This window comes from Zootermopsis nevadensis, unplaced genomic scaffold (genome assembly GCF_977971745.1).
Source record: "Zootermopsis nevadensis isolate Lab colony 2312 unplaced genomic scaffold, Znev_1.0 Znev_ptg000061l, whole genome shotgun sequence".
NCBI lineage: Eukaryota > Metazoa > Arthropoda > Insecta > Blattodea > Termopsidae > Zootermopsis > Zootermopsis nevadensis.
The window spans coordinates 11,404,459-11,420,121 of NW_028259192.1; the positions used below are offsets into that span (position 1 = coordinate 11,404,459).

The 15,663-nt window shown below is 36.9% G+C and overlaps 1 protein-coding gene across 6 annotated transcripts in view; it reads right to left on the reverse strand.

Moving 5' to 3' along the window:
- The window catches only part of S6kII (Ribosomal protein S6 kinase II), a 155,195-nt gene extending 139,754 nt beyond the window's left edge, over positions 1 to 15,441 (reverse strand). For 2 of the 6 annotated variants that reach the window (XR_015532667.1, XR_015532666.1), the window contains exons 1-2: positions 15,286 to 15,318; positions 8,203 to 8,246 (exon numbers count right to left, since the gene is read on the reverse strand). Coding sequence is in view for 4 of the 6 variants with exons in the window: in XM_087340738.1 (XP_087196864.1) it covers positions 8,203 to 8,246; positions 15,286 to 15,316 (75 nt within the window). In the remaining 2 variants the exon portion in view is untranslated. Of the gene's footprint in view, positions 1 to 8,202; positions 8,247 to 15,285 lie in introns of all 6 variants that reach the window. The other 4 variants (XM_087340738.1, XM_022082506.2, XM_022082527.2 and 1 more) reach the window with 3 other exon arrangements.
- Between the last annotated feature and the right edge of the window lie 222 nt (positions 15,442 to 15,663).

The window sequence follows — 15,663 nt, forward strand, 5'->3', positions numbered from 1 at the left end:
GGCCTACTGAACTTGATTAAGTAAATCACGAATCTTCCGAGCCTTGTACTTTCAGGAAGCTAAGCCTATATCCGAGAAAACGACACCGGAGGAGGTCAAGGCTGTTGGCAGACGACCTAAAAAGTTAAATCATTTAGTCCCGAGTAAATTTTGAGTGTGTACAGATGATGTGGTTGGTATGTTAAATGCGGTAATGGCATAGGTCAGCTCAATACTGTTAAATGTAAAATGAGTCACGATCAGCATGCCTCTCTACCTCACTTGAAGTCAGTTAACTCCACACCAGTGCACATACGGTACATGTAAAACCTTTATGCTAAAATGCGCCTCGTAACGAATGCTTGTTCCATCTGTTTTATTCAACGAATATTTCAATAAAAATATGCGGCCTACTCTGTATCGATGTACACATGTATGTGTTTTCTTATAACCTCTAAATACGGACGCTCATCCAGCGTAGAGAACACTATATTTTACTTCAAAGGCGCCGTTTGTGAACTAACAATCGACTGTAATGCAGTTACGTTGCTTCTGTAAAATAGTAGTCGTTTCAACAAGCTGTTCTTTAGTAACAATCAAAATACGTACGCCTTGTTCCCTCTCAAAAAAGTTCCTCTCGAGAAACACTTAACAGATTTTCACTGAATTTGATCCTGGGTAATTTTATCGAAATTTGAAGATTTCTGTCTTCTGGGTTGTTGCGATCGTCCTGATGATGGAGGCAGTATGACCTCTGAAACGTTGGTAAACATCGACCAGACTACACAGCGCAACAACCCAGAAGACAGAAATCTTCATACTCACAGCTGTGAAAACCTCAAATCTTGCATTTATCGAAATTTGTCGGCATGTTATAATCTTATTTAGAATCATGCAACAGTAAGAAATTAAATCAATATCAGCACGTGTCTGCACACGGAAGTTACTGGGTGGGGAAATCCGGGCAGAGGCGCTCACACACAGTTGATAGGGTTCGGATACCTCGTCACTACCGTGAGCCGCATGGCTATTCATCTTTGTCGAGGGTCGAAGAATGTAACAGCTGTGTCGTAGGCAGTAAGCAAAGATGTATTGCTTTAACTCAAAAGAGCGTTGCTGGTATTCGTTTAAAAACAGCTAATGGTTGTGTTCTTCACACAAATAAGTTGTAGATAATATCTCAGCAACCCTCTCACGTACTAATTTTTAGACAAGGAAATAACTTAATGATTTGATGAAGTAAAGTTCAAAATATAATGTAAAATGTGTCTAAAAAACCATACGTCCCATTATTTCCCTTCATTTTATTGTTCTTCAACATTAAATCATGTTATTACCATCTTTGAAAATGTACACTGTTCAAATTGTTTTAAAAAAATCTATAGTTCTGTAAGAAGTACACCGGTGACATCAGATTGTATTAAATAAGGAATCCTACAAAAAGTGAGACACTTTTAATTTGAAAAATTTCCATAAAAATTACCGAAGTCCTCAGTAAGATTAATATTAGTCCAAATATAACAAATTGTAGTGGAGTCTGAATTTATAGGTACAAAACAATATGTAAGACAGACATGTTAGCGGCTTCAAAAAGTGCTACTAATTCGGAATAACCTACTAATGTTTAACAAATATTCAAACTACTTAGAAAAACCGCAAATGCAGCATCCCTCATCATACCAAGCACACTACCTAACGCCACAGCTTCCACAAGCACTGGATCCATTCTTCTCCCTTCCTATCCTCTGAAAACACCCCGCTGCTAAAATGCGTTCGGCGTTCTCATATGAAAGTGGGTGTGTGGCACTGAATTCCTCCATTCCTGAAGAACCATCAGAATCTTACATAGATTGTCATCATCATCAAAGGAAGCTCTTTCGGATAAAAATATTTGAACAACCAGGGATATTCACCACGCATGCAGGAGTTCGTTTATAGTGATCGTTACTGTTGCCAAATTTGGAACCCGTCGACAAAATTCAGCAGGAATTCCCAATATTAAATTTTATAAAAATCCGTGCAATCATCTTCTAGTTATAACACGTGGAAAGACGAAAAGACATACATGGCGAAGCAACTCAGCTAGGGAAACGGAAAAGCGTCTAAAATATTACTACAAAAATATAAAAATGCGATGAAACAGAGCGTCTACGTGTACTTTGGGAATTTCGGTTTGCAAGGAAGTGATAACGCCTACGAATAAGTATCATATAATAAGCTACTTCATTTTCTTCAAGTGAGAATAAATACATCTATCAGGCCGGTGATAAGATTAGACGCCTGTCGGCGCGCTGAAGTGCGTTATCCGCAATCATTATAGACCTGAGCGGCCAGCACGATCTCACTTCAACTTGCACACTTCTTCTTAAAGTGCCTATCCGTTCCGGATGTTGGCGATCGGCATAGCGATTTGAGCTTTACTGGCTGCTACTTGAAACAGCCCTCCAGTGGACACCGAGAACCAAGTTTTTAGGTTCTGAAGCCAGGAGATTCTTGGCCTGCCAGGTCCCCTCTTTCCGAATACTTTCCCCTGGATTATCAGCTGAAGCAGCCCGTATCTATCACTACTTCTCATGATATGACCGAACTGGAAAACGAACCTCAGACGCCCTTGGGGTCCACATGGAACGCAAACAAAGAAAAAATACAATTCTAATATAAATTATTTTAAACTGATCTTTCATACTGTGGCGCCGTACATGTTTTCAGGCCACCCTGAAGCCGGGAAGCACGTCTCGACCTCAGGTACCAAGAAAATCCTCAGAACGGCCGATTCCCCAGCGAAATTCAAAACGCTTACCTCCCGTAAAAAGTCGAGTCAGCACTGCGTTAACTTATAACCTTAATTAGTATCTTGGTGACAGTAAGAATGTGCGTATTTTTTCAGTATTAATACACAAACTAACCAACTCACTCACTCCACGCACCAGATTCCTCCTTAAGAGATTCCCCGTTCTGCATGGAACCCAAAGGTTTCTATCCCGAGCCAGATAAATCCAACCTCCAGCGCTATTTCACTGTGATCATTTTTAATATTATCCCCATTTACGCCTCGAGCTCCCGAGTGGTCTCTTTCTTTCTGGCATCCCAGCCAAGAATTTGTACGCATTTATTATCTCCCACATGCTAAATGTCTCGTCCATCTCATCCTCTTTGATCATTCTGCTTTTTCTTGTGAAAAGTACAAATTATAAAGCTTCTCATGAGGTTATGCAATGTTCTGCAGCTTCCTGTCCCTTCAATGTACTTAGGTCCGAATATTCTCCTACGGCACGAATGTACACACTGTACAGTTGACCTCACATTACAATATCTACAGGAAGCGACTTTTTTCTTCCCTTTCGTCTCTTTTACTTGGCGAACGTGAAAGAATAAGTGTAGACCTTAAAAATAAAGAGGTGCAGGATTGAATATACAATCCTCAAACCATTAAACAGATTTTATCATTTGTAAACACTAATTCTACTTAACATCAAATATTAACAAAGCCTGAAAAGTATACGATGTCACATTGGAGAAAAAGACAACAAAATATCGTAAACATTTCGCCAAATTAAATGTTACCAAGCAACAAAAGGCCTGTAACTACCGTAAAATCATCAACTTCTGGCACTCGAAGCTCCCCACACGTATCTAACTCCACAAGGTACTCAAGAACACTGCTCAAGGTCAACATGTCCACTTACTTTCGGGAAGACCATGGACAATATCCGCAAGGTCGACCATTTTAAATGAACTGTAATACGTAAATTTCAGCATACACCTACAGTGCAAAACACACTGGCCCATTAGATACAGAACATCATCAATTAATAGTTCAAAATCAATTTATCTAAAGTAATTATCAGGCTTACTATTTGTACTGCTTATTACGAGAGCAGAGAATAGTTGCGGAAGTAACTGAAATAAAAGCAGTACTTTCCTGCTTAATCAAGGTGAAGTTCGACACGGCCTCCACTACTACTGACCTTAAAAACACCATCCTACGAAGAAAAAAACACAGGGCCCCAAACGTGGACAGATTCTTTACTAGAACAGTGGCGTTCTCTTGTGATCACGATAATTAATATTCGGGTTAAATAAAAGACAGGAATTTCTCAACTAGCTGAGTAACTACTGGTTTCTTTAGAAAGATGCTGCTCCACCAGAGTTGTTTGCACAGAAACACTGTCCCTGTCAATAAAATCTTCTCGGCCAATCAGCCGCGTTAACTGGTTACCGTAGTAAACCGACGTTTCGGGAACTAACTCTGTCCCCATCTTCATGGTTCTGAAGTGACTGGATACGCGGCTGATTGCCCGATAAGATTTTATTCATTGTACTCGCCGCGAAAGTCTCAAATCCTACTGTCCGTGTTTTATCATCATGCCATCGCCATCAAGGGGATGTCAGATTAAATTCCACGTATTCTTGGTGCGCTAGATGGACGTGGTCAGCTTCACGGAACCACAGCTACCACATCGTGCCCAGTCACTTTCCTAAATAAGCTACCTTTACTCGCAGTATACTACTCAGACAGTACGACAATCCTAGAGAATTTTCCAAGTAAAGCTTCTCATACAGAAAGTCATGCTGAAATGTCTGCCACCGAAATTCGATGTTGGTCTGTTAGCATCCCTTCTTCGTACACGAAAATGCCAGGATTAATTACTGCCCCGTATATCTACTATGTTCGTCTGTTTTCATGAATTGTTACAGTCCCTCTAAGAAAACGCTGGGATGAACTTTAAAACAGGCCACGACTGCTTGCTTCTACGTCCTTTTCAATGGAACATTAGAATTAATGCATATTCCTTATGAATTAGAGAAGTGTTAATACATAAAATATGAAGAATTTTTCTTCATCTGTAATACGATAAATGTAGCCCAATTAAACTAAAATAAACTTCTTGTCAACCTTTCATACCTTTATTGAAATCCATGACGTGATTTTTACGTGCCTAGTAACGCTATGAACGTCCATCCGCCAAATTGTTTACAGACACTTTGATTTTAACTTCAGAGCCTTATTTAACTTCGAGTAGTCGGAGAAAACTTATGAACCAGAAATTTACATTATCTAAGCATTGCCATGTGCAACTTTTAATTCGTCCTAAGGCTCATATTGCTCAATGACTACACACATATATTAGGTTACCTCACCAAATATTTTAACCTGAGGGGGGAAAATCAATAAACATGAGAAAAATTCATAAAATACTTAACACAATACGTTAAACCGGAGTATCCTGTTCAGAAATACGTATATTCCGTGACGCACAATAAATTGTCCAGTAAACATTTAAAATTCTAATTTCGGCTGTGTTACACGTTTTCAGTGGTATGCATGTCATTAACATTAACAGGCACGTCATATCTCACCACGCATGCACGCACGCTTAATACAGCAGGTATGATTGTAATACTACTGTGTTACATACCACATTTATTTCAAGATTCTATTTACTGTTAAGAGCATGAAGATGGCCTAATCAGGGTGAACTATGCAGCTCATAAAAAGAGCTGATAATGTCAAAAAACAACCATATTTTGTGTGGTAGAAATATAATTATTTAAACACTTCCGAATATTTTACGTAACAAGTGGGGAAAAGTCACCAAATTACACGCTTCAAGGCCACAAAAGAACTTCACCGTCACATAATTTACTGCGCGAATCTTAGTCAACAGTACAGAGTTGCTAGCTTTGCTACGCTGCGAAGTGCGAGCTATCTTCACTCGCCTGGGCTCCATGTTCGTGTTGCAACGTTGTATGATTTTGCTGTGATATTTAAGTAGGCAATTTGGTGACGGCCAACGGCCCGGCACTAAAAGTACAGAAATCATCATCACGTCCGCTCAATATTCAGCAACTCAGATATATGACCTCTAAGGCCCTCTCGCTAGAATCAGTGCCAAGCCACTGACTGAGGCAAGCAAATTAAAATTGTTCCATTCACAAAAATGGAGAAGAGGCTCATATTACTGCCCATGATTGTAAGCAAAATCACAGTTACGTATTTCGTTATTTGTTTCCTTTGGCTCCTTTCTTTTGCTGTTTCGGCTGTGTAAAGCAAGGGTCGTATACAGTATACTTTTTACTTCCGGACGGACGGGTTTGTTCCAAACAGACAACTAAACGGAGAGCCATGAGGAAAAATTCTGCAGTTTAAAAACTGCTAAATAGCTATCAAATATTCGCACTGACTAAACATACCTTATAAATATACCAAAATATAGGATGATTCAGAAGTCTAGTATGATACCCAAGGATGTTGTTGTGGAGATCATTTGGAGCAGGAAATATAAATAAACCGATAAAAAATCTGACAAGTCTCACCCACATGGAAAGAAAAGTATTAAAAAGACTTATTCTGAAGTGAGGATTGGCAAATGATACAAACTGCAACAATTTCATTTTTTCTTTAAATTGCAAACAAAGAAACTGACTGGAATATTGAGTCACAACTAACCGATGCATTTTATAACAAATGACAATAATAAAATCGACATCAAGGATAAAAAGTAGTAACTCTCAAACGGTGATAAATCTGGAAGAAAAAAATGTTACTTACATTTTCTGCTCCAAACTATCTTCCCAGCAACCTCCTTAAGTATTGTATCAGAGCTCTGATTCACCCTGTACATAATCGGACTGTTCATAAACAATTTGGACACGATAGTCTCTACTCTTATCGGCATTTTTGAGGTGATAAGATACGCATTAAACCGAATCTGGAGTGTACCCACCAGACGTTCTCGTACCCGATTGCAAGTATAGTAAATTCAAATGCCAAAAACGCGTGTATGTTTATTAGGGAATCCGAAACTCGAATTTTCGCAAAAAAAAAAATACAGGCTATACTTTTATTTATTTTATTTCCTTTCAATTGCAGTGCTTTTTAAACTATTTATAAGACGATAAAAGGAACGTATTAGCATTATTACAATAATATTAAAATTAGTTACGTTTATACTAGCACAAATATTATAAAATTGGTAATTAATCACTTTCTTGTTAATAACATAAAAATAAATAACGCAGTATGAATAATAGTATCTGAGTATCACAGCTATTGGCCGGAATTTTTCGCGGGCCACCTCCGGCCAGAGGACCATAGTTTCCTACCTCCTGGTGCACACGTTCACACTTCATTTGAACTATTACGCGAACCATTCACACACTAGATTTTCCACGTACATGTCACGAAAATACAAAATGTAAAAATATGTAATCCTGTCAAAAGAAAAGTCACACTTTTTCACAGGCAGCAAAGTAAAACTACGTCTTAAATGGAAAACGACTTCAAGACTACAATTAATTACATTCACTTATTTTACTAAACAGATGAAAAAATACATAATTCTCGTGTGGTACGAACATCAAAAAGCAAGGAAAAATCACTTAATATCTAGATAATCCAATAATAGTACTTTATCAGAAATGCATTACCCAGTCAAGGTACAACACTCCAAGAGTACTTTATCAGAAGCAAATAATAAAGTCGAAATCGAACACTTCCAAATTACAAACCAGACAAGAAACACGAGCAATGCCACATTAATGAACAGACATGGTACATGCGGGTCAGTGCCAGTATACTTGCTGCATCCTACATGGAGAATTAATTACCTGCATTTGATATAAATTGGAAAAGCAGACTATTAACTACTCATGAAAAGAGAAGGAACACAAAATTTGCAATTTAAAGCAACCAACGCAAATACCACTGTGAAAAATTCCAAGTATTTAACATGCATGCTGACGTGTTAAAAATCACACGATTAGCAATAAGAATATGTTCACAGAAGTGTTTGCCCATAACTCCTCTGATATATCTACTGTAGTGAACAGCAAATGGAGGTTTGAAGTAGGGACCATTCTCCAAGAGTTCCTATAGTTGTGAAAAACTATGCCTAAGGATAGTTCAAAATGCTCTTATGTTAGTAGAATATCAATCAACCACAGTCACCTTAAAATGTGTCAAACACAACTACAAAACACAAGATAAAAGTGGAACTACAACACAAAGAATGGCAAAAAATGAGGGAAACTCCAACTTTAAAAATTGGGTAATCTCACAACCATTCATCGTCTCAGTTTTACACCAACAAATACTTCTTGCATGAAAAACTAATAAATTTAAAACAATGATGGCGTGCTTGCAAAAAAAATCAAAATTACAGAACTGTATCAGTTTTAAAGAGTTGCCCTCATAGTTCCATCCTATTTATTTTTACCTACAGAGTAAATCCTTAGTCCAGATATGGACCTGGACACTCCATTTGCTGCAAAAACAAGGAAGAAACAAGTACTTTAGATTACAAAATCAAATCCCCCAAATCTCTAAAATTATATGAAAACACGCATTGCTAAAACATAACACAAGAAAAACTGTCTGTGATCAGGATCAACATTACTGATGTGACAACCACGTATCTGACACAGCCTTCTGCAATCAACTACTATGGATGTAAGATCTCCCCTAACAAACATTCTGTATCAGCTGCAGATGAACTATACATAATATGATACAATTAAGATCAAAATGATACATTTCCCTTTAAAAATATGCCTTCGTAACCATTAACACTGCATAGCTTTGCTAAAATATAACACAGGAATGATGTATGTATCACAATTTCTCATAAGAATCATTATAACGGATCTTTCGTAAGAAAATTAATAAGATTTTTGTATGCTACTTCGTGTCAGTGTATCTTTGAACATAATTTGTAAAATTCCTCTCGACATACTTCATTAATGAGTGTATTCTACAGGTAATTTGAAACAGAAAATTAAAAACGTCCCATAAATAACGAACAGATTCATCGCCATTATCCAGTTCTGGCTCTACTGTAACGGGTTTATTCTAGAGCTGGACATGATCTGATAGTTTCCGGAGGCGGTGGTTTGGCGCGCGTTCAATGGGTGATCGCCAATTACTATCAATTGCATGCAATGGGCAGTTCAGTGCAAACACTAGTACTGCGCAATCATTATCGCCTGGTGTTGTAATGTTAATTTCGGCCAACAAACTGAAAGTGCGGGGATTCTAAACTCACAACTGGCTTTTTAATATTATCCCCATTACAGAAAATCTAACGTGCGAAAGAAAATAGTTTATTCAGCAAACGCGTTGTAGCCGAAAACAATATTTAATAAACTTCGTTAAAATCAGAAGTTGGCCATTCTTGAAGACAACTGTACACCTATTCTGATTTAAAAAAATACTCTCAGAACATTTTTTTCCTAATTATTAAGTAAGCCTATAGGTAAATTAAATTAGCTATTCACAAAGTAGAGCGGAATGAGTGAAAAGGAACATAATTATTTCCCTCAGAAATGTACGCTTCCTCAACAGTTGCGTCTTTTTCAGATGGTTCAGGAATTTCTTTCGCTCGGTGATTAATTGAAAAGATTATTTCATCTGGAATGGACTTCACCGTAAGCAGTGGCACACAGCAATCATAAAGATCGGCCTGCAGAGTCCTCTACGCTTTTTATGGTATATTTTAAGACGATCTAAAAGAGTTTATGTTCCTCTAGTACTTAGACATATGCCACCGCAGAGAGAGGATCCCATCCGATAAACTCTCCCAAGGTGAAAAAATATACAGAGTATATCTTTTCAAGTTTAGAAGAACGACTTATAGAAAATATCTTAATAAATTATTGCTAACGTCCGTCACGATTATGCTTCAATAGTTATAACCGTTGCCATAGTAATGCTGTTAAGAGATTCTCAGCCTTATGATTTGCATTAGTGACAATAAAACAGTACTTATTATGCCCAGCTAACAAATGTCATGGTTCCTTCCCCATTCTGGTGCGTGTAGTGCGGAAGTTTACTGGTTTCGTTTGACTTCGAGACAGGAAAATTGTCGTAAATGGGGAGCAAGTAAGGATATTCCAAGAGACTGCAGTTGCCTATTTCAATGTCCTATCCTTCAAGAGACGAAAATCTCACAAAGACCTTAGTCAGGATAGCTCCTGGGTTCGTGACCCAAAGACCCTAAACCTAAACATGACAGAAGAAAAACGCGAAAACGAAGGTCTTGTTCGGTGAGGTGGCTGCAGTAACAAATACCACGGCTCCGAAAAATCTGTCCTGGATTCGAGTCCCGCTGAAGGTGGTTTATGTAGCTCAGAAACTAAGCGTGATAGAAGAAAGGCGCTGATACCAATGTTGTTTATTTCGGCGAGGGAATTATGGAAACAAAGTGCAGAGCCCAAAAGTTGTTCTGGGTTCGAGTTCTAACAAAGATGTTTCTGTAACTCGGAAACTAAACATGACAGAAGAACGGCGCCAGGACCGAAGCTGTTTATTTCGGCGGTGAGATTACAAGAAATGAAAATGCGTCCTTGATTCGACCTCTGGCGAATATGGTTTCTGTAGCTTGGTACAAGCACTTGTCGAATGTCCTCGTAGTTACACTGTGGGCACTCTGCTAGTTAAAGTAATAATAAGTAATAGCCAACTTTGTTCTTCTGGATTGCGACGCCGTGCAGACTAGCGTGTAGGTATCTACGTTTCGGATAAACATACTATCTTCACCTTAATTAGCCCTGAAGATGGAGTCGGTATGTTTCTCATAAGTATTGGTACTCGCCCATAAGTCCACACGGCGTCATCACTTTGAAGAACAACATCGACATTTCAACATCGATCTTCCGTAAACGTGTGGTGTGGAATAGTGAGAAATCATATTTAATCGTTGGGCCTTTAACAACTGCGTCTCACAGACGTGTTCTGGAGAAGGAAATTCAACTTAATTTAGAAAATGTTCCTCTCCAAACAAGAACTGTAGAACGCCCCCACATATCGGCCGGTCAAGAAAGGTGTGGAAAGGACAAAGGCCAAAATGAACTTGTCTCACGGGTTTGTACGCAGTCACAGGTGCATCATCATTATTCTTATTTTATAACTGGTATGAGGCGAGACTGTCTCTCTGTGGAACAAGCCTCTGACGGGCCTGTTGTCCATCCCCTAAATAATAAGCCACACCGGCAAGCCGAAAGCAAGACAACAAGTGTCTGAGCGCATAAATTAAACCACTTTTGAAACAAGAAATTAAATATATACGTATAAAAACATTAATGCATGCAAATGCATGACAACGCCCAGCAGTATATAACCTATTTTGCTGTAAACATTCAAGTTTGCTATAATTCGCTTAATACAGTTGATAATAATTTCGTGTAAACACTGAAGTTTGTAATATAACAAACAAACGAAGACGGCAGTCTTCTGGGATGTTACGCCACGTAGTCTGGTGGACACTGATCAACGTTTCAGAGGTACTTACTGCCTGATGATGGAGGCAGTAAGCACCTCTTAATCGTCAATCAATATCTACCAGAGAGACTACACGCGCAACATCCCAGAAGACTGCCGTCTTCACACTCGTCCCTGCAAGAACCTGAAATCTTACCAATTCAAATCAAAATAGAATTACAAATACTTCACTGCACCAATGCTTACTTCAATAACGGTGATGAATCAAACTGTAGTTTACAAGACATCTTTTACTTCAGATCACCCATAGATACACTCCTACAGTCTGACCATAATGTGGTGGGGTATTCTGTACATTTAGAAGGGTCTACATATGTTTAAGCTAACACAATTACAATTTCCAAATGTTCATTTTACCGCTGTGTCGATCATTTCTAATTAAGTTTTACTTAAATCTTCAAATACACTTCTTACAATTTTAATTTATAAAAAATTGTATCAAATGGTGATTTAACTTAAAAATAACTGCAACATAGTCATGCCCTGAACATATTTATCTTATATCGGACTATAACTTTCTTAAGCGGCCCATCCACGTACGAGTCCGGCTCGGCTCGGGTTCCATTGAGTCAAACTCGTTTGTGGGTGGGGTGTCACGAGCCGAGTCTGCTATGCATGTGTGGTGAAATATATCCGAGTCCGGCTCACGAGTCAAGCTCGCCAAGCCAGACTCGTACGTGGATGGGCCGCTTTACACATCTTTAAATCAACAGAAAACTGATATGTAATGCAACACACCGAATTAAAACAAGTAAACTGAATGAATATACACTAAAAACTTACATATGTTCCAAGTTCCATAAACAATAATCTATGATGCTAAAAGTTAAGACTAAGAAAATTGTATGGTTGCATGCTATTACAGAATTTACTGCAAATAAAGTGAACTAATTTTGTAATTCATTAAGTATTACACAATTGGAGAGAGTGTTTGCTCCATTCACAATTTAAACAGATTTCTCAATAGTAGCTCATACACAAAAACATACAAATCATGAAACTTGTAAAATGTGTACATATGAAATGTTCTTAATGTAGTGTAATTTTAATGAAGGACAAAAAAATAGTTTATTTCTAACTAAAACATTTAACTAATGGGCCGATTTCAAGATCAATACACTTCCCTCATCAGAATTAATCAAAATCCACAGTAGCTGTCAAGTGGAAATATGGTCACGTGGATGGATGTAGCATCCCTAAATTCTGACTTCATCTCACACACTGCATACACACCAAAACACTAAATAATTCAAGCTCTTCATAAACTAACATGACATTATAAAGCATTTTCTGATGCACAAATACTGAACACAAATCCCTGAAATTTTTCTCAAAAACAAATCCAAAAACTCACATCTGACAACATTACTATCATATTACCTTCCTAACAAGGGGAAATAACAAAGTATATTTTCTCTTCTCATGATTTTTCACTGTGTCTCACTATGATTTGCTTTCACCATTAACTTCACAAGAAAAGGCAATGTCTGGCAGGAAGCAATGAAAGCTGACAACAGTATACATGGAGTCCTTAAATTCTGCAAATAGCTTCTAACAGAATCTGGAAGTTATTGTAAAGATACAAACAACAGTGACTGTTATTCAAAAATATGCAAGTTAATTTCAATAAATTAAAAAATCAGGTCACTCACAAACAAGTGCAGACATTCACATCCCCAGACTAATCAGATTTTGGGAGTAATGTCTTCTGAATAGAAAAAATCACTTAGTGAAATCATGTCATAAAATAAATCAAAGGAAGAGTAAAAAAAATTCAGAAAGATTTTCTAGTAATGGTTATCAACTGAGATTTGAGGTTCTCTTAGTAGTGAAGACATCAGTTGTGGTCTTTTGGTTTAAGAAGTCCTGAAATCTAGTAGGTGATATTCAATGTCCTCTGAAATGCTGATAACAACCTAGCATCACAATCACCACATAGTAATTAAGGGCCTTGAGAAAAAACTCTTAAAGAAGGGCAGGACTGTTCTGGTCTCTTGAAATTCAACTTTAGGTGGTTCTCCTTGTTAAGACCAATTTGTTAAAAATAAAATCAGTATCAGCAATTAAAATAACATATAACAGCATCCAAATAAAAATACATGCCATCCACACAACCACGCTGGCATGCAAAAAACTGTGCACATAAAGTCTCTCCATCCTTCATGTAAAAGCTCCATGAAAAATGTCTCAGATATGCACATTTTCAATCTTTGTTTCAAAAAGAGAAAAAAAGGTATCCTCTCATACCCAACATGGCATATAATATAACCTAATAAAGTATTATACATGAAATGAGCAGTCTACTACAATCTGTCTCGAAATTAATGGAACAAATCACTGGCATAAAGGCTCCAAAGCCATTCTTAATGTTACAGTAAAACAGATATTGTGAGCATTCAATCTGCAATTGGCCACCTTAATTAATTACCACTACCAATATCAATAGATAATGTATAAACATAAGTTTGATGTTTGAAATTATTTTTCCACTTCCAATGTAATGGGGAGAGCAGCCTACACTAGGATCAATATACAGAATAAAAAATGCATTTTCTATTATTCCTCTTGTCATAATTGTTTAAATATGGTACACAATCAATAAAAACTGTAACAATGTCACAATGCAACAAAGTTATTCCCTACATTCTAACTTTAATTTGAAGACTAAGTAACAAAAACAAAACTAAAATCCCAATGCACCTTTTAACTGTGACGCAATCTGAGGAATTAGTACTTAAAATAATGGTGTTTACTGTCAATATGCAGTCTAAGAAACATGACCAAGTTCATGTTAATGTAGTAATAGTAATACTTTCTTCTTGTAATCCACGTGACCATGTTACATTTCCTACATAATATGGACCCACTCCATATTTATTACGATCAAAAAATAAACTATGCAAAGCCTGTTATATGATCATCATTAATAAATATACAGTGTAAATACAAGAATGAGAAAATTTCCTTTCTCTTTAAAAAGTTGCATCTTTAGCATTCCTACACACATTTAAAATTTAGTTTTTTATGTTACAAAACTTCTTTACAAAACTGTGGTAAAATCAGACAAGACAGCCTCTTTGATCTGAACAAGCTTTAATTACAGGAAACAAATTATTTAAAATTAAGATTATATAAGGTTACCAGGACATAATTCACTAACTGTAACTATAAAAAAACAGTTCCTAATGTTCAAAATAACAAAATAATCTTACTTGATCACAGGTAATTACATAAATTCATCCGGATATGTACAAACTCATACTTTGTGGGGTTTGTAAGTAATGACATCTTCAGGTCAATTAACTTCTAAATACTTCAAAATAAAACTATAACACTATAAAATTTTACAATGTCATGTTTCAAAAATAGACAGAAAACTCCAAGTAAAATTAATAGACGTATTTGCCACATGCAAAACAGTTTTCTGATAGAATGCAGAACTGTCACATAAATTAATATGAAACTGTAATGGGAAACATGTTTATATTCATGGCATTTTAATACAGCCATTACAAACCAAGCAAATATCGTTAACAAATTATGGAAAAGTAACAAATGCGTACTAGAAAACTACGTGATGAATTTCAGGGACATGTACTGAGATATGATGTTGAAGTACTTTGTGATAAACGACACAGCAAAAAACAATATGCCGAAAAGAACATTCCAAATGGGTTATCTACAAAGACACAAGAAACCCTAACGCCTTCTTTTACAATGTTGTATAATACCAGGTTTTCTGTCAGTTAAGTATATGTATGGAATGTTGAGACACATAACCTAACCCGCAATACCTGTTATGACTTAAAAGCAACTCATACTATCCAATTCGTAATTCCATGTTCGATGAACGACAATTACAACCACTCCACGACTAACTATTGCCAACGAACAACTAGCATAAAAAACATTCACCACATCACAACTACCACTGTCACTTAATCAAAAAACTTTATCGTGTACACTGTATTAAAGATAACTTCAGGTTATTTTTATAATAAAAATAATTCGTCGACTTCTGGACTTACCTCTTCTTCTCTGACCTGAACACGTTGCCATGGATCTGCCAAAATAGCCAGAGGCATATCTATAATCAGCAATCACTTGATCAAAATACGCTTCTCAAACAACACACAGCACAAACACATCCGTTCAAACCGGATATTAGGTTCAATATGGCGTTAGACACGGAGTAGCGAATCAAAAAGCAGATAATGTAGTACCCGACATCTACCGGCGATTATATAAATTAACTCTATTGATGGAAACATACGAAAATAAAACTAAATAAACTTTACTTCAGTATGAACTATGAAGAAAAATCTTCCACAATTACAAAACTGAAATCGCATCGTTATAACATGTTACTACTTTGCTACTACAATCACAGACATAATTTCCTAAGG